At 35.7% G+C, this 19906-nt stretch overlaps 1 protein-coding gene across 1 annotated transcript in view; it reads left to right on the top strand.

Annotated features, from left to right (window-relative positions):
• Window positions 1–19906, top strand: part of LOC134758706 (uncharacterized) — a 346019-nt gene that overhangs the window by 304283 nt on the left and 21830 nt on the right. Inside the window, exon 4 of the mRNA XM_063707332.1 lies at window positions 11176–11223. Within this exon, the coding sequence (XP_063563402.1) occupies window positions 11176–11223 (48 nt within the window). The remainder of the gene's footprint in view (window positions 1–11175; window positions 11224–19906) is intronic.

The following is a 19906-nucleotide window of genomic DNA, read 5'->3' as shown; positions in this document are numbered from 1 at the left end:
GATGCTGGCCTCATAAAATGAGTTAGGGAGGATTCCCTCTTTTTGCATCGATTGGAATAGTTTCAGAAGGAATGGTACCAGCTCCTCTCTGTACCTCTGGTAGAATTTGGCTGTGAATCCGTCTGGTCCTGGACTTTTTTTGGCTGGTAGGCTATTAATTATTCCCTCAATTTCAGAGCCTGTTATTGGTCTCTTCAGCAATTAAACTTTTTCCTGGTTTAGTCTTGGGAGGGTGTATGTATCCAGGAATTTATCCATTTCTTCTAGATTTTCTAATTTATTTGCGTAGAGATGTTTATAGTATTCGCTGATGATAGTTTGTCTTTCTGTGGGATCTGTGGTGATATCCCCTTTATCATTTTTTATTGCACCTATTTGATTCCTCTCTTTTCTTCTTTATTAGTCTTGCTAGCGGTCTATCAATTTTGTTGATCTTTTCAAAAAACCAGCTCTGGATTCATTGATTTTTTGAAGGGTTTTTTGTGTCTCTATTTCCTTCAGTTCTGCTCTGATCTTAGTTATTTCTTGCCTTCTGCTAGCTTTTGAATGTGTTTGCTCTTGCTTCTCTAGTTATTTTAGTTGTGATGTTAGGGTGTCAATTTTAGATCTTTCCTGCTTTCTCTTGTGGGCATTTAGTGCTATAAATTTCCCTCTACACACTGCTTTGAATGTGTCCCAGAGATTCTTGTACATTGTGTCTTTGTTCTCATTGGTTTCAAATAACATCTTTATTTCTGCCTTCATTTCATTGTTTACCAAGCAGCCATTCAGGAGCAGGTTGTTCAGTTTCCATATAGTTGTGTGATTTTGAGTGAGTTTGTTAACCCTGAGTTCTAATTTGATTGCAGTGCGGTCTGAGAGACAGTTTGTTGTGATATCTGTTCTTTTACATTTGCTGAGGAGTGCTTTACTTCCAACTATGTGGTCAATTTTGGAATAAGTGAGATGTGGTGCTGAGAAGAATGTATATTATGTTGCTTTGGGAAGGAGAGTTCTGTAGATGTCTATTAGGTCTGCTTGGTGCAGAGCTGAGTTCAAGTCCTGGATATCCTTGTTAATCTTCTCACTCCTTGATCTGTCTAATATTGACAGTAGGGTGTTAAAACCTCCCATTATTATTGTGTGGGAGTCTAAGTGTCTTTGTAAGTCTGTAAGATCTTGCTTTATGAATCTAGGTGCTCCTGTATTGGGTACATATATATTTAGGATAGTTAGCTGTTCTTGTTGCACTGATCCCTTTACCATTATGTAATGGCCTTCTTTGTCTCTTTTGGTCTTTGTTGGTTTAAAGTCTGTTTTATCAGAGACTAGGATTGCAACCCCTGCTGCTTTTTTGCTTTCCATTTGCTTGGTAGATCTTCATCCCTTTATTTTGAGCCTATGTGTGTCTCTGCACATGAGATGGGTCTCCTGAATACAGCACACTGATGGGCCTTGACTATTTATCCAATTTGCCCATCCATGTCTTTTAATTGGGGCATTTAGCCCATTTACATTTAAGATTAATATTGCTATGTGTGAATTTGAACCTATCATGATGTTAGCTGGTTATTTTGCCCATTAGTTGGTGCAGTTTCTTCTTAGCATCTATGGTCTTTACAATTTGGCATGTTTCTGCAGTGGCTGGTACTGGTTGTTCTTTTCCATGTTTAGTGCTTCCTTCAGGAGCTCTTGTAAGGCAGGCCTGGTGGTGATAAAATCTCTCAGCATTTGCTTGTCTGTAAAGGATTTTATTTCTCCTTTGCTTATGAAGCTTAATTTGGCTGGATATGAAATTCTGGGTTGAAAATTCTTTTCTTTAAGAATGTTGAATAATGGCCCCCACTCTCTTCTGGCTTGTAGGGTTTCTGCCGAGAGATCCGCTGTTAGTCTGATGAGCTTCCCTTTGTGGGTAACCCGACCTTTCTCTCTGACTGCCCTTAGCATTTTTTCCTTCACTTCAACCTTGGTGAATCTGACAATTATGTGTCTTGGGGTTGCTCTTCTCCAGGAGTATCTTTATGGCATTCTCTGTATTTCCAGAATTTGAATGTTGGCCTGCCTTGCTATGTTGGGGAAGTTCTCCTGGAAAATGTACTGAAGAGTGTTTTCCAGCTTGGTTCCATTCTCCCCGTCACTTTCAGGTACACCAATTAAACAGAGATTTGGTCTTTTCACATAATCCCATATTTCTTGGAGACTTTGTTCATTTCTTTTTACTCTTTTTTCTCTAAACTTCTCTTCTCGCTTCATTTCATTCATTTGCTCTTCAATCACTGATACCCTTTCTTCCACTTGATTGAATCAGCTACTGAAGCTTGTGCATGTGTCACGTAGTTCTTGTGCCATGGTTTTCAGCTCCATCAGGTCATTTAAGGTCTTCTCTACACTGTTTATACTAGTTAGTCATTCATCTAATCTTTTTTCAAGGTTTTTAGCTTCCTTGCAATAGGTTCGAACATCCTCTTTTAGCTTGGAGAAGTTTGTTATTATCAACTTTCTGAAGCCTACTTCTGTGAACTTGTCAAAGTCATTCTCCGTCCTGTTTTGTTCCATTGCTGGCGATGAGCTGCGATCCTTTGGAGGAGAAGGGGCACTCTTGTTTTTACAATTTTCAGCTTTTCTGCTCTGGTTTCTCCCCATCATTGTGGTTTTATCTACCTTTGGTCTTTGATGATGGTGACCTACAGATGGGGTTTTGGTGTGGATGCCCTTTTTGTTGATGTTGATGCTATTCCTTTCTTTTTGTTAGTTTTTCTTGTAACAGTCAGGTCCATCAGCTGCATCTCTTGGAGTTTGCTGGAGGTCCACTCCAGATTCTGTTTGCCTGGGTTTCACCAGTGGAGGCTGCAGAACAGCAAATATTGCAGAACAGCAAATATTGCTGCCTGATCCTTCCTCTGGAAGCTTCATCTCAGAGGGGCACCCTTCTGTATGAGGTGTTGGTCAGCCCCTACTGGGAGATGTCTCCAAGTTAGGCTACACAGGGGTCAGGGACCCACTTGAGGAGGCAGTCTGTCAGTTCTCAGAGCTCAGACACCATGCTGGGAGAACCATGCTTTCTTCAGAGCTGTCAGACAGGGACATTTAAGTCTGCAGAAGTTTCTGCTGCCTTTTGTTCAGCTGTGCCCTGCCCCCAGAGGTGGAGTCTACAGAGGCAGGCATGCCTCCTTGAGCTATGGTGGGCTCCACCCAGTTCAAGCTTCCTGGTGGCTTTGTTTACCTACTCAATCCTCAGTGATGGTGGACGCCCCTCCCCCAGCCAGGCTTGCCGCCTTGCAGTTCCATCTCGGACTAGCAGTGAACAAGGCTCCATGGGCGTAGGGACCCACTGAGACATGCGCGGGATATAATCTCCTGGTGTGCCATTTGCTAAGACTGTTCTAAAAGTGCGGTGTTTAGGTGGCAGTGTCCCGAATTTCTCCATATAGTCTGTCATGGATTCCCTTGGCTAGGAAAGGGAAATCCCCCAACCTCTTGTGCTTCCCAGGTGAGGCGATGCCCCACCCTGCTTTGGCTCTCCCTCCGTGGGCTGCACCCACTTTCCGACCAGTCCCAAAGAGATGAACCAAGTACCTCAGTTGGAAATGCAGAAATCACCTGTCTTCTGCACCATTCACACTGGGAGCAGCAAACCAGAGCTGTTCCTATTGGGCGGTCTTGGAACAGACCCAAGAATTTTTTGGATTGATTCTGCAACCACTCTAGTCAATTGTTAAGAAAGTAGATATTAAACAAGAAAATATTATCGAGGTAAATTTTGTGGCTGATATGGCCTCTCAGGCTGAGTTGTAAACACAAACATAATATGTAAATAGCATCTGCTTTCATAAACTTGGGAAAAGCCTTTCGTGATGATTAATAGTGAGTGTCAACTTGATTTGATGGAAATATGCTAAGTGTTGTTCCTGGATTTTTCTGTAAGGGTGTTGCCAAAGGAGATTAACATTTGAGTCAGTGGACTGGGAAAGGCAGACCCGCCCTCAAACTATGTGGGTACAATCTAATCAGCTGCCAGCATGGCCAGAATAAAAGCAGTTAGAAGAATGTAGAAAGACTAGACTGGCTTAGCCTCCCAGCCTACATCTTTCTCCCATGCTGGATGCTTCTGACCCTTGAACATCAGACTCCAAGTTCTTCAGCTTTGGGATTCAGACTGGCTTCCTTGCCTGTCAGCTTCCAGATGGCCTATTGTGGGACCTTGTGATCATGTGTGTCAATACACCTTAATAAACTCCCTTTTATATATACATCCATCTTATTAGTTCTGTCCCTCTAGAGAACCATGACTAATACACCTTTCTAAAATACACAGTGGAAAGACAGCAGCATGATCACATATAAGAGGAAAATGATGCGTGTTCTTTATATGCAGATAGACATAAAAGTGAATTTGTAAACATTAATATATGCATACATATTGAGATATATATATGGAGGCATATATATATATATCTGTGTGTGTATATATGCATGATATATATATGTATCTTGATTAGGGCTTACTGTGTATATATACAGTTATACAGATTCATATATACACACACACACACACATACATATATATATAGTTAACCCCTATATATATATACACACACATATATTTCTGCGTGTATGTGTGTGTGTGTGTATATATATATGTGTGTGTGTGTATATATATATAACTTGATTGGGGCTAACTATATATATACACACATGTATTATATATATATATATATAAAACTGTTTATATATTTTATATATATCTGTAAATATATATACAGTTAGCCCTAATCAAGGATTTAAAAGAAATTTTTTAATACATCTGTACTAAAAGTGTACAGACTTTTTTTCTTGTCATTTGTCCCTAAACAATACAGTATAACAACTATTTATGTAACATTTACATTGTATTAGATATTACAGATAATCGAGAGATGATTTAAAGTGTATGGGAGGATGTGCATGTATTATATGCAAACACTACCTCATTTTATATCAGGGACTTGAGTGTATGCAAATTTTGGTATCTGCTGAATGTCTTAGAACAAATTCCCCACAATTACTGAGGGACCACTGTACTCACATATACTATATAATTTTTTTTTTTTTGCCACACTTATACAAAAACTTTGCTAGGGAAGGGATAAGATTAGCTGTTTAATGTTACAAGTTCTAGAATATTTACTCTGTTTATCTGCTACTACTAACGTGCACTGATGAAAGCATCCTTATCTATATATAGGTAAACAAGCAATTTGGGTTTATTACTAACAGTGAATATGACACAAGGAACTTTAAAACAATTATGTTGTAGATTGTAGATTGTTTTACTGTCACCATGCTATATAAATAAAAACTTGATAGACTGCAAGAGCTGCATAAAGTATATGCATAAAAATATAGATATAGATATATATAAAACCACCTTCATATACTATTTCAGATAATTACCAATTGCAGTACAATGTCTAACAAATGACAGACTGTTTTTAATATTTCTTCAGATTTGTGAATTTATAAAAAGATATTCAGTTTTTTGATGGCTTTTATGTTTCCATGCCACAGGAAAGCTATATACATGTAATGCCACAGGGCATTACATGTATATAGCTTCAAGGTAAATTTTTTCCCAGATTTCTGAATCATAGTCTACTCCTGTAAACCAGTCATGTTCTCTGTAAGTAATGCTTTATCTTCTTGTAAGAGCCAAGGTGAGGATTTTACCACTGGGTATACTGGAGTAAACAACCAGTTGTGTGCTATTGTTATATGCATGCATGCATGAATGTGCATAATTTCAGGGCTAAAGAGGCACTAGTGGTTCTAATTCTACCCTTAATTAAAATAATCAATTAGACCATTAGGACACAGTTATTGTTAATACATTTCATTCATTATTGTTTTTAGTATGAAATCATACCTTCAATTTCAAGAAATAAGTATAAAATCGCCACACTTTCTCTTTCCCTAGCAATTTCCTAGGCATCACTAACAATAAAATAAGGAAGAAACATAATACCTATATCACAACAGAGATTTTATTAAAACTAAGCATTTATTAACTTTCACAATAGTACTGTGAATAGGAATTTTGTTCATTAAATGCTAATTTCTCATTGCTTATGCTATGTATTGTAATCATGCTCAGTGTTTTTTTCTGTATCATATATATTTGCTATCATGTAGCTTGTTTCCTTATGATTAGAGAACAGTGCTTTGTGACCAATTTTACTTCTTGTCAAGAGGAGTTCATTTTAACTTCTAGGTCAAGAACAAATGATTTTAGATTGTCTAAAGAATAATCTTATCAGAATGCTTTTGTCAAGGTTGGACAATTAGTAATGCTATATCATCTTAGGGCCATTTCTATTTATGTTGTCATTCACAAATGTTACTTTATGAAGTAAATTCTCTTTTCTAAAAAAATACTAAGGAAATTTCATAATAACATTAATTTAAATGTTTTTAATTCATTTTTTTCTTTCTGGAAGAAATTAAAACACACACCTAGAGAGTAAAGTAGAATGTCTATTTTTGTTTATGGAACTGATGGCTGAGATTTCCAGCACTTTGTGGAATTCTGCACAAACTTTTATGACTGTTGCTGAATGAATTACAGAACATAGAAAAGTCGATTTAAGGGGTATAAAGAAACACATGGATTTCACTCCTAATTTCAATTTGACAAATAAGCACAGTTCTCTTTTCCCAAAATCTGTTCCTTCTCCAAAAATAGAGATCTCATTTAAATAGGCAGGTTTACCTCTGATTTTGGAAAACATAATGAGAGACAGAATTTTTCTTATACAGTCAAATTATCACAGTGTAATTTGAACTCAGGAGACATTCCAAAGAACTGCTTGTGTGTAGTGAATCCCTTCCATCAACATTTACTCTCTCAGGTCCTTCCCTTACCTATCATTCCAAAACATAAAAATAATGAAATATCTCCCTTAATCCCATTTCCTCCTGAAGCTAATATATCTCCTCTCTTCCTTATTACAAATAAATATAAATGAAATTAGTACCTAAACTCATCTTCACTTTCTCATCAACCTACTATTCCTCAAAGTGTTTGTATTTCTCTTGGTTTGGAATATCCAGAGCAGCTGCTGAGATAAAGTTTGCCATGAGAGGTATTAATTGGGAATCAACACCTGTGAATGGATGTGGGAAGATGCAGGATTGAGCAGAGGGAGAAAATAAGCTGGGTATTGGCTGGCCAAAATGTAAGCCAATGCAAGGAGGAATTTGGGAAGGTATTACCAGTCATAATATCCCACATTGGACTGAAAATACTTGTACCTTGCTCAGCAATCTGATGTGTGTTGCCCATGGAAAGGCATGGCCTGGTGTCTGCTCTCTGAAGCTTATGCGCAGCCCCAAAGGATTGACTCTAGAGGCTGCATGCTGACCACCTTCCCTGCTGCTGGGCAGCAAATCTGTCTTTGAAGAGGAATTGGAATAGCAATTCTTGTCCTCCACAGCACTCCATTATGGCTTTTCCAATTTTTCAGCATAGCTTCTCTAGCAAAGATCACCAATGATCATCTCTAAATTTAATATAATTTCCAGCCTTATGTTATTTGGCCTCTGTTACAAACATGAGTATTATATTCATTCTGCCTTGGCTATTAAAACAGAAAGGTCTTAGTTTACATCATCAAGTTCTGCTCTCCAGATCCTTATGCATTTCTATATTTGCAACTGAAGAAAATAGAAACATTTATATGTTTCTCTGCAATATTCCCTCAATCAAAAAGATGGATTTTTCTGCCTTGTTCTTTTTAGTTTCTAAAATGCAGAGTCCAACCAGGAAAAAAATTAACCATTCTATAAAGGTTGTTGTTAAGGAGAACAATGTTTGTATGGCAATTACACCACAATCAATAGAAAGATTCTGCACACCCTGATTTGCAATAAATTCTGGGTTTAAATTTAGAGACATTTCTTGCATTGTTCATTTGGCTGCTTTTATTGAACTATTACAAGAATTAGGGGGGAAATGGCTTCTTAGAACATTTTAGTCATCATGAGCATTGCTTCTGGTTTGTTTCTGCCTTGTTTAATTAGTTGAGGTAGATAACACACCACCTAGTTTCATAGACGTTGCTTATTGCTAAACATGACAACCCCATTAAAAGTTACTTTGTGAAGTACGAAAACCAAAATACATGATATACAACATAGCATAAAACCAAGCCCAGTCTTAACAATAGCCTGGAACAAAGGATATTACAATAATTGCTGTTGCTGCTACTTAAGAAGCTTCTATATATGTAAAAGGAATACGTTTTCACTTCACACATATAAAATTTACTCTTCACCAAAAAGAAAACATTAAGGTAAGTGTTACAATATTCATTCAATAGAAGAGAAAATTGAAGTCTAACGAGGTTTTTTAAAATGCAGAGTCAAGAATCAAATTCAAAACCACAGTGTCTTTGATTCTTCTAACAACGCCTAACTCAACTCTCACTTTAAAGGCAGGAAGTTGTTTGCTGTGTTCTCTCATTTATACCCCTCCCACAATTGTTCCAAACATTCTGAACTCTTCAATTCCTTGAAAAAGGTCCTTATTGGAGCCTGCTGTTCTTTTTGCCTGTACCACTCACAATCTCCCTTTCTTGCTCTGCCCCTGTGGCTCCCTGTTGCCTTACCAACTCCTTTTCATCTTTTAGATTCAACTTCCAGCTCACTTATTCAGGGACAGAATAGCCATCCTCCCAAGAAAGGTTAAGACTGTCTTCGTTCTGAAAAAACTCCTGATTTCTCCTATAGAGGACTTACTTCATGAATTTAGTAGTCTCTTCTTAATAACTTGAATTATTAAATGAAATAAATGGTCTGAATTAAAACTCAAGTACAAATGAGAAACTTAAGTCATAATTTCTTTCTCCTTCTCCCAATCCAACTCCCTGAATTAATCATTGGTAAGATTAACTTTTTGATATTTCTATTTTCTTTTAATTCAGATACATGTGCATATTTACAGACTTTATTAAAAAGGAATGTTATACATATATATTTTTATATATAACTTATACAAAATATTTTGTGGGTTTGTTTACCTTAATTTATTTTATATATGTATATCTTATGTAATAGTTTATTTTATATCAAAGTAGGGGGGTATGCCAATATTAATTCAATATTCCCACTATTGTTAGGAATTCAGGTTGTTTCAATTTTTTTGCTGCAATAAATATCTTTGTACATATATCTAATTACTGCTTCTTTTATATTTTGACTGAATTTCCATAAGAAGAAATGCTAAGTTAAGAGGTGGGCCTACTTTTAGTATATATTAAAAGGGTTTATTCCAGAAATCTTATGGTAAATTATACCTCTACTAAGAGTATAAAAGAGCACTCATATTCCCGTGTCTACCATCATGTTTGTGCCATCACTGGATGATTTCAGTTTCTCTTTATCTTTTAAGAATTTAATGGGAAACATTATATTTCATAATTTGTATGCATATTTCTCTGACTACTAGTATACTTATTTTTACACATTTATTGACCATTGCATTTCTTTTAAAATAAATAATCTGTTCATTTTCTCTGTGCTTTTTTTCTTAATTTAAAAAAAAAATTTATGTAAATATGCCATGTTCCCCTTTATGGTTGTCACATATTTGATCTTGTTTTAGTCCTCTCCCATTTAAAAATTATGTACATATTCTCTTCTTCTAACACTTTCATATCTTATGTTTGAAAATCTGTTTATGTCCGAGTCTATTTAATTATAAGCTACTCTCCCTGAAAGAAGGGCCTATGTCTATTTATTGCAATATTTCTAGTGGTAAGAATACTAACATAGAGGAGATATAATATATATATCTGCATAACTAATCAATGAGCCTTTTTACTGGTTAAAATAAAATAGTAACCAAATTTTTTTTATTTTTTTCTTATTTTCTTATTTTTCTTATTTTCTTTTTTTCTTATTTTCTTTCAAGTTTCAGGGTTTTCAATAAGTAAAATTATGAAATTATTTTGTCTCTACCTCTGTACCATATTTCTCTTGCTTGTTCATTTTTTCAGTTTAACCTCTTTCTTCATTTTGATTCTGGTCTCTCAGACACGTCTTGAGCCGATAAGTCTACTGTGCCCCAAAACATTTCTCTCATTACCCAGAGAGATATTTCAGATCAGTTATCTCCTCCTGAGATGTATGACTGGCGATGAAGTTTGAAATTCTGACTCTTCCAGAAAAGACCACCTTTGTTTCCTTTGTCTTTCCAGCAACTGCTTATTTATCTCTTAAGTCTCATGTTCAAATTTCATGAATAATAACACTTTTTATGTTTTCTGGAACAGACATATGTAGGATTTTAGATCTAGGACTTCAGATACATATATACTTTTTCTTTCTGAAACCATGGGTGGGTCCTGGCTTCTAATCAGGAAAGTACAGTCATGACAAATATCTGCTCAGTTGGTTCATCCTGGATTTGCACTTTTCTACCTGCTATTACACTGGTATTTTCATCTCAAAAGTAGAGGCAGGTTTATTGAAGAGGCAATTAAAAATAAGTTTCAAGGCTTTCTCTCACAAGGTCTCCGTTAACTCTGTACCTAATATATGTTTAAAATTTTAATTTTTCTCCTTAACGGTTTGTCCTTCATATTGTGTATGCTTCAGGCTCTACTTAAGTCCACTCTTAAAATCACTTGTATGCTTTCTGCACTTCTTACCTATTGTGAACCCTCTCTTGTATTAAATTATGTTGTTTTATTCTTCCTTGGTGAAACTTCTGTTAGCTTTTCATTTCTTGTGACTTCTAGTAGTTCCTTGTGAATCTTTTTTTTTTTTTTTACTTGGTCCCAGTTCTTCACTTGAAAATCCTAGAGAAGCAAAAAAAAAAAAAAAAAAAATTATCATTGTTTACCACAATTCACCATCATTACCAACTTGCTTGTGGTGATGATTGGCTCTACCATCATTTAAAAACAACAACAAAGGACTTCAAAGTATTTGTATTAACTTAACATTTCTATGTTTAGATACTAAGTATATTTTTTCCAATTTTTTATTGTGGTAAAATACACATAAGATTTATCATGTTAACCATTTTAAGTGGTGTTAAATACATTCATAATGTTATGCAAACATCACCACCATCCATCTGCATAACTTGCTTGTCATCTTGTAAAATGAAAACTCTATACCCATCAAATAATAGCTTCCCATTCTCTTCTCCCACAGCTCCTGACAATCACCATTCTGTTTTCTGTCTCTACGATTTTGACTCTTGTAAGTATCTTATATAAAGGAATCATATAATATTTGTCCTTTTTTGACTGGCTTATTTCACTTAGCACAATATCCTCAGGATTCATCCATGCTGTGGCATGTATTAAAATTTCATTCCTTATTAAAGCTTTCTTAATTTCTACCTCATTTTTGAAAAAAAGAAACAGCAATTTTGCCAGACAATTTAGCACTTGGGCTAACAATTTGCTTTTAATTTCTTTTTCTTTTGGTACTTTGAATATATCAGTTCACTGGCTTCTAGAAAGCCTCTGAGCTTTCTAATAAGAAATCTGCTGATAACCTGATTCAGGATCACTTACACAGGACAACACACTTCTTTCTTGCTGGCTTCAAGATTCATTTTCTTTTTCTTTTCAAAGCTTGATTATAATCAAGCTGTATTGGTATGGGTCTTCTTGAGTTTATCTACTTGGACTTCCTTAAAATTCTTGGATGTTTATATTTATGTCTTTCATCAGATTTGGGAAGTTTTCAGCCATTATTTTGTTTTCCAATATCCTTTCCTCCCCCACCATCTCTTCTTCTGTAACTACCACAACACATAAGTTGGCACATTTGATGTTGTCCCACAGATTGCTAAGGCCTGTTCACTTTTTAAAGATCGTTTTCTTCCTATTCGTTAGACATAATAAATTTAATTATCCCATCTTCAAATTTGTTGATTCTTTCTTCTTTCTATACAATTTTGCATTTGAATTGCTCCAGTAAAATTTTCAATTCAGTTATTGTACTTTTCAGCTCCAGAATTTCTTTTGTTTTCTTTTTAGGTTTTTCATGTATTTATTGATATATTGATTTTTATTCATACATTGTTTTGATGACATTATCTACATTTTTCTTTAGTTCACAGTTGTTTCAAATCTTTGTCTTAGAGACCTGCCATCTGGTCTTTTTCAGTGGCAGTTTCTGTTGATTTATTGTACTTTTTATCTTTGAATGAGCCTTACTTTCCTGATTCTTTGTATGTCTTGTAATTTTGTGTTGAAAACTAGACATTTGAATCTAATAATGTGGTAACTCTGGAAATCAGATTCCCCCTTTTCCTGAGGTTTGATGACTTTTGTTCTGGAGTTTGTTTTTTTGTTTGATTTTTTATGCTGACTCTGTGCCAAGGATCGGCCTGAGGTGTAAAATTAAAGTCATCTCAGGTTTTTCTTGAGCCTTTCCATGCACTTCAATGATTATTTTCTAAATTTCCTCATATACGGAGTTTTTTGATGTCTTAGTCTTTAATATCTGACTTCCAAAAAGGAAAAACAGATAAATAAAGGAGGGGAGAAGGATGCCAGAACTTTGAATTCCATGGCATTCACTTCAACTGCAGGTGAGAAGCTAGGAAGAATGGGTGGAGGTGAAAAAACAATGGCTGCTCTTTGTCTACACCTCTGTGATCAGAAGCAGCAATCAGCAATAGATCGGGATCCTTAATCCTGATGTTCAAAAAACAGGGTCCTTTTGATTCACCCTGGCTACACAAGCTATGCAAGAGCTGCTCCAGGAAAAGTTCACAGCTGCACGCCTTGAAGCTAGAGGAGGGGAATGGGTAGCTGTTAGTCTGCTAAGAGCTGATATTGATCAAAATTAACTGCAATTTTTCATCCAAGCCTTCCACTGGAAGTTATAATTCTTCAATAGACTATAGAGTTCCAAAATAGTTTCCTCAAATTCTGCCAGTGCAATTGTTGCTTAGGTGGGGAGCATCAGATTCCTGATGCTTCCTACTCTGCCATCTTCTTAGAATCCTCAGTCAGTTAATTTTTTTTTAATTTCTTGAATCTGTTATTTTTTTCAAATGCTTTAGCTTTGAGTTTACTCATCACTCTGCGCTAGTTTTTTGCTTCAATGTCTTTTTTGCCTTCTTGACTTTGATTACACTTATAAAAATCAAACTGAGACTTAGCTACTAAAGGAATATGTATTAATAGCTATTTTCAGGTATTTGCTGTATTTAAGAACTTATTGTATGTGGTGATGTCAGCAACATGGTGGAATAGAGGATCTTGACTTTCCCTACATGTTTGAATGCACCAAATAAACATCTATTCATGGATCAATTCCCTCTAAAAAGTGAGAAAATGATTGAGAGACTCCTGCCCATCAGGCAACTGAGAAAACATCCATATAGAACAAGTAGGAATGGCTGAGAACACTGGGGGCATGGACCCCACCCTGGGCACAGAGCCATACAACCAGGAAAGAAATCTCAAACACTGAGCTTCTCCCTGTGGAGAGGAGGGTTTGGATTTCCCATATATTGCCCTAACTCTAAGGTCCTCATAGTTTTGCTTTTATATAATCAATTTGGAAAGGACAGAGGATTAGGTATATTCTTGTCTAACATAAAAATTAGATCACAGTAAAAACATGCAGGTTTTATTAGGGTATGCAAGCACTTGCATGGCTCCTCTGAAGTAGTGCAGAGAAGGTACTTAAAAATGCACTTGCTTGATTTTCTCTGGAATGGATTTAAAACATACTCTTCAGTGGCTACTTGGCAGCCTGGATTCTAATTAACTGTCATTGGAGAGTTAAAGAGGCAAACAAACAGTAACCTACCAACAGTGTGAGAAGATCAGCACTTCCAGAACCTTCTCTCCGAGCTCACACTAGTGGTTACTCCAGGTCACTAAATCCCTTCTGGAAAGTGTTTGCCTACACATGATGCACCTTCAACTTTTACAGCTTCTACCTGGGAGACTATACCTTAAACTTCCTCGCTCTGGGAGCAGAGGGGAGTAGGCATACCTGAATCTCTCTAGACAACAGACAAAAGGGAAAGTTTTATAAGGGTATGCAAGTACTTCCAAGGCCTTTATCCCCTGGAAGCAGTACAGAAAGGGGCTTTTAAAATACAGCTCACTGTTTCTTCCTGGAAGAGATTTATGCCACAAAACAGGGATTGTAACTTTTACAAAACCGCCCGAGGGACTGCATATTAAAACTTTTAGCTCTGGGAGCACAAGAGACTAGACATACAGGAGCCTCCCCAGATCACAGAATAGAGATGTGGTTTTAAACAGGTGCTCAAACACATCCAGGGGCTAAACTTCCTAGGAACGGTGCAGCAAAGCGGTTTGAAGATGCAGCTCCCGTTTTCTCTCTGGAAGGAGTTTATTGCATACTCTTTCATTGGCTCCTTGAGGGGCCTGGCTTCTAATAAACTTGCACTGGGGAGCTAATGGTGCAAACAGTAGCTCTCAGGCAGCCCAAACTGGAGCTTGGCACTTCAGAGGCTTTCTTTCAGCTTGCCACAGTGATAAATCCAGGTGTACCCATTCTTCCTGTAAGAAAGTTTTCTCTGCACTGAGCCATAATGTCTGTAACTCCTACCCAAGTGTTACTGGTGGAGCGTCATGACTATCAGTTGTCCAGGTTCTTGGCATTTTGAACAAAGAACTGGACAGAACACAAAAATCAAGGAAAGAATGAAGCAATGAAAGCAAAGATTTATTAAAATAAAAGTACACTCCACAGAGTGGAAAAGGGCTAGAGCAAGAGGCTCAAGAGCCCTGGTTACAGAGTTTTCTGGGATTTAAATATCCTCTAGAGGTGTCCCATTGGTTACTTGGTTTGTACCCTATGTAAATGAAGCAGTGGCTTGTGAGAAGTCTGATTGGTTGCAGAGACTGAAGTGAAGTTACAAAGTTACACCCTATGCAAACATCTGATGGGTTGCAGGAAGGGACCAAACAGAGGTACTTTCAATTTTTCATGAGCCATACAGAAAAGGGCCAGGGGCATTGCAAAGGGAATAGACTCTGGTTCTTTTGTTACATGGGTGTGGAAAGTTGGGTTATCCTTTTGACTTAGCACTAGGAAGTCAGTTAGTCGACCTTAGGTTCCCTGCCTCCAGACCCTATTCTCCAGCCTCACAAGGAACTGTCTCTTTAATGACCTAGCTCTGGGAGTCGATGGGGCTTTGTATCTTGAGTGGCCCTAAACTACAGAAAACAAAGAGGTGGACATACAACAGATCCACTTCCAGCAGCTATATCTCCAGGATCACAGAGTATAGCCTAAACACAAATATAGGTATTTGATACAGATCTTCTCCCTGGCTGAATGCAAAGACAGTGAGAGATAAATGCCTGCACTCAGCTTCACCATGCAGATAGAAGGAAGTGGAACATGCATCCAATACTCAACCTTTCTAGCTACATCAAGAGGGGATGGCTTCTACCTTACTGGTCTTAAGGTTCTGATAGGACATGACAAATCCCAATCCCCAGGGGGCCACCAAGTACAGAGATAGCAGTTTTAACAAACAAAGATTTGAGAGGTATCTTAAATTCTCTGGCCTAATAGATTAGTGGGATTTTTATCCTATATGAGGACAGTCTGACAAGACTGAGAGAATCAGTTATTTTTACAAGGCACCGGATGCATAAAAACCAACACAGAAGGTCAAGACAAGTGAAGAAACAAGAAAATACAATTCAAATGAAAGAACAAGATAAATCTCCAGAAACTCCAAAATCAGTTGTAAGAAAAAAAATTATAGCAATAAATGTCTGCATTAAAACAGGAGAAATATCTCAAATAAGCAACATAACATTGCACCTTAAGGAACTGGAAGAAACAAATTAAGCCCAATGTTAGCAGAAGTTAGGAGACAGCAAATATCAGACTAGAGATAAATGAAACAGAAACTAGAAAGACAGTAGAAAAGATCAACAAAACTAAGAGTCAGTTTTTCTAAGAGTCAGTTTTTTGAAAAGCTAAACAAAATTGGCAAACACTTAGCTACACTAACCAGGTGAAAAAGAGAAGAACCTCAAATAAATAAAATTAGAAATGAAAGGGAAGATATTATAGCAGAGAAATACAAGTTATCTAAGAAACTACTATGAATAACTATATGTCAACAAATTCAACAACCTCATAAATACATAAATTTCTAGAAACATATAACCTTCCAAGACTGAATTACAAAGAAATTGTAAATCTGAACAGACCAATAACGATCCAGGAAACTGAATTGTTAATTAAAGTCTCCTATCAAAGAAAAGCCCAGGATAAGATAATTTTATGACTGGATTCTACCAAACATTTAAAGAAGAACTAATATCAATTCCTCTCAAACTATTTCAAAAGATCTAAAAGAAGGGAATGCTTCCAATCTCATTTTACAAGGCCAGCATTACATTGATACCAAAACCAGAAAAAGACACTACAAAAAAAAAATAAAGAAAACTGCAAGCCAACATCACTGATGAACATAAGTGCAAAAGTCCTCAATGAAATACTAGCAAGCTATATTCAACAGTATATTAAATGGGTCATTCACCACAATCAAATGGGATTGATCCCTGGGTTGCAAGAGTGGTTCAACATATGTCAATCAATAAATGTGATACACCGTTATAACAAAGTGAAGGACAGAAACCACATGATCATTTCAATAGACACAGAAAAGGCATTTGACAAAATTCAATGTCCTTTTATAATTAAAATTATCAACAAACTGAGTATATAAGAAATGTCCTTCAACACCATAAAGATCATATATGTCAAGACACAGCTAACATCATACGTAGTGAAAAGTTGAAGGCTTTTCTTCTAAGATCAAGAATAAAACAACTATTCCTACTTTTATCGCTTCTGTTCAACAAAAAGTTCTAGCCAGAGCAATTAGGAAAGAAAAATAAACAAAGGCATCCAAATGGAAGAGGTAGTAAAATTATCTCTATTTGCTGATGACATAATCTTATATACGGGAAATCTAAAGACTGTACCAAGAAACTGTTAGAACTGATAAACAAATTCAGTAAAGTTGCAGGATAAAAAATTAACCCACAAAAATCAGTAGCACGCTCACAATAAACTAGCTGAAAAAGAAATTTTAAAAGTCCCATTTGTAATAGCATAAAAATAAGTTAATTATGATTAAACTCACCCAAGGAGGTGAAAGAGCTATATACTGAAAACTATATAACATTGTTGAAAAAAGTTGAAGAGGACACAAATAAATGGCATATCCCATGTTCATAGATTGAAAGACTTAGTATTGTTAAAATGTCCATACTGCCCAAGCTATCAACATATTCAATGCAATTACTATTAATTCTGTTATTCTTCACCAAAATAGAAAAAAGAATTATATAATTTGTGTGGAACCACAGAAGGCCCCAAATAGCCAAAGTAATTTTGACCAAAACCCAAAAACTGAAGGCATCACACTAGCAGATTTCAAAATACATTATAAAGCTATAGGATTCAAAACAACATGATACTGTCATAAAAATGACACATTAACAAATAGAATAGGATTAAAAGGCCAAAAATAAATCCACACAGCTATGGTCGATTAATTTCTGACAAAAGTGCCAAGAACATACAATGGAGAAAGGATAATCTTTTTAGTAACTGATGTTGTGAGTTGGATATCCATGTGCAGAAGAATAAAAATGAAACCTTATCTTACCCCTTATGTAAGAATCAATTCAAAATGGATTAAAGATGTAAACATAAGATCTGAAATTGCAAAACTACTAGAAGAAAATACAAAACACAGGGAAAAAACTCCATAATACTGGTCTGGGTAGTGATTTCACAGATAAGACCCCAAAATTGCTGGCCACAAAAGCAAAAATAGACAAATTACATTACATCAAACCAAAAGCTTCCAAACAATAAAGGAAACAAGAGAGTTAAGATATGATTTAAAGATTGGAAGAAAGTATTTGCAAATGATACATTGAGTAAGAGGCTAATATTCAAAATATTTGATGAACTCAAACTATACAATAATAAGAAAACAAATAACCCTATTGAACAATGGACAAAGGACCTGAATAGACATTTCTCAAAAGAAGACATAAAAATGGCCAACATATATATGACAAATGCTCAAAAAAACCTAATAATCAGGAAAATGCAAATTGCAGCCACATGAGTTATCACCTTATACCCATTAACAAAATGACTAAAGCTAATAAATGTTGTGAGGATGTAGAGAAAAGGAAACTCTTTCCCACTGTTGGTGGTATTGTAATGTGCACAGCCATTTTGAAAAACAGTAGAAGGTTTCCTCAGAAACTACAACTAGAATTACCATATGATCCAGCAATTGTACTTCCAGGCACATATCCAAAGGAATTGAATGACAGCACATCTGCTGAATGACAGCACATCTGTTGGAATAAATATGTTGAAGAGGCATTGACACTCCCATGTTCATCACAGCATTATTCACCATAGTCAAGATACAAAAACAATCAAAGTGTCAATCAACAGATGAATGGCTTAAAACGTGGTATAGATACACAATAGAAACCTATTCAGCCTTAAAAAAGCAGGAAATTATGTCATTTTATACAACATGAATGAACTTGGGGACATTATACTAAGGGAAATATGCCAAGCACAGAGAGATAAATACTGTCTGATCTCATTTATGTGTAAAATCTAAAAAAGTCAAACTCATAGAAGTTAGGTTTGGTTGGAGAGTGAATCAGGAAAGGGGAGACATTGCTCAAAGGATGCAAAAAGTTTTAGTTAGAAAGAATAAGTTCTGGTAACCTAGTATGCAGCATGATGACTATAGTTAATAAGAATATTATTTATTTTATATTTAAAAATAGGCAAAAGAGAGGATTTAAAATGTTCTCATTACAAATAAATGATAAATATTTTAGGTGATGAATATATTGATTAGCCTGATTTGATCATTGCACAATATATACATGCTTCAAAACATCACATTGTACCCATATATGTGTACAATTATTACTCATCAATTACAAATAAAAATATTTTTAAATAAAAAGAACAAATGACATCTCTATCAAACTAGATTAAAATTCTATAGCCTGAGATTTACAATCCTACTGCTGTTTAACAATATCAAAACCTCCACCCTATTTCAATGTCAAATTTCATTTACCTTTAAACAAGGATTTTGTGTCCTCTGTATTATTGCAATTTTGGTCTATATAATTAATTTCTTGCTAACCTCTGCGTTGTATGATATTTATTAACATCCCTGGACTCTATCCAATTGATGTCAGTGGCATTCTCCACCCTCAAGTTGCAACAACTAAACGTGTTTCCACACATCACCAAATGATCCATGGAAAGAAAATCTCCTCCTTTTGAGAACCATTGCTTTAACCGTAAGCTATTACTAGAAATTTCATATTTAGAAAGTACCTATTAGTTTCTATTTACAGGCATACCTCTTTTTATTGTGCTTGGCTTTATTACATTTCTCAGATATTGAATTTTTTACGAAGTGAAGGTTTGTAGCAACCCTGCATTGAGCAAGTCAGCTGGCACCATTTTTTAACACCATGTGTTCTCTCTGTGTCTTTCTGTCAAATTTGGAAATTTTAGCAATATTCTAAACTTCTGCATTATTATTATATTTGTTATAGTAATTTGTGATCAATAATTTTTGATGTTCCTACTGTAATTGTTTTTGGGCACCACAAACATATACAATAGTGAACTTAACTGATTAATGTTGTGTGTATTCTGACTGCTCTACATATGGGCCATTTCCTCCCAATTCCCTACTATACCACAATATTTAAATTAGGCCAATTAATAACTGTACAACGGCCTCTAATGTTCAAGTTAAAGAAGGAGTCTTGTCCCTTGCTTTAAATCAAAAGCAGATAGAAATGACTAAGTTTAGTGAGAAAGACATGCCAAAAGCTGA

The sequence above is a fragment of the Gorilla gorilla genome, chromosome 5, assembly GCF_029281585.2.
Source record: "Gorilla gorilla gorilla isolate KB3781 chromosome 5, NHGRI_mGorGor1-v2.1_pri, whole genome shotgun sequence".
Taxonomy (NCBI): Eukaryota; Metazoa; Chordata; class Mammalia; order Primates; family Hominidae; genus Gorilla; species Gorilla gorilla.
This window is presented reverse-complemented; position numbering and strand designations above follow the sequence as displayed.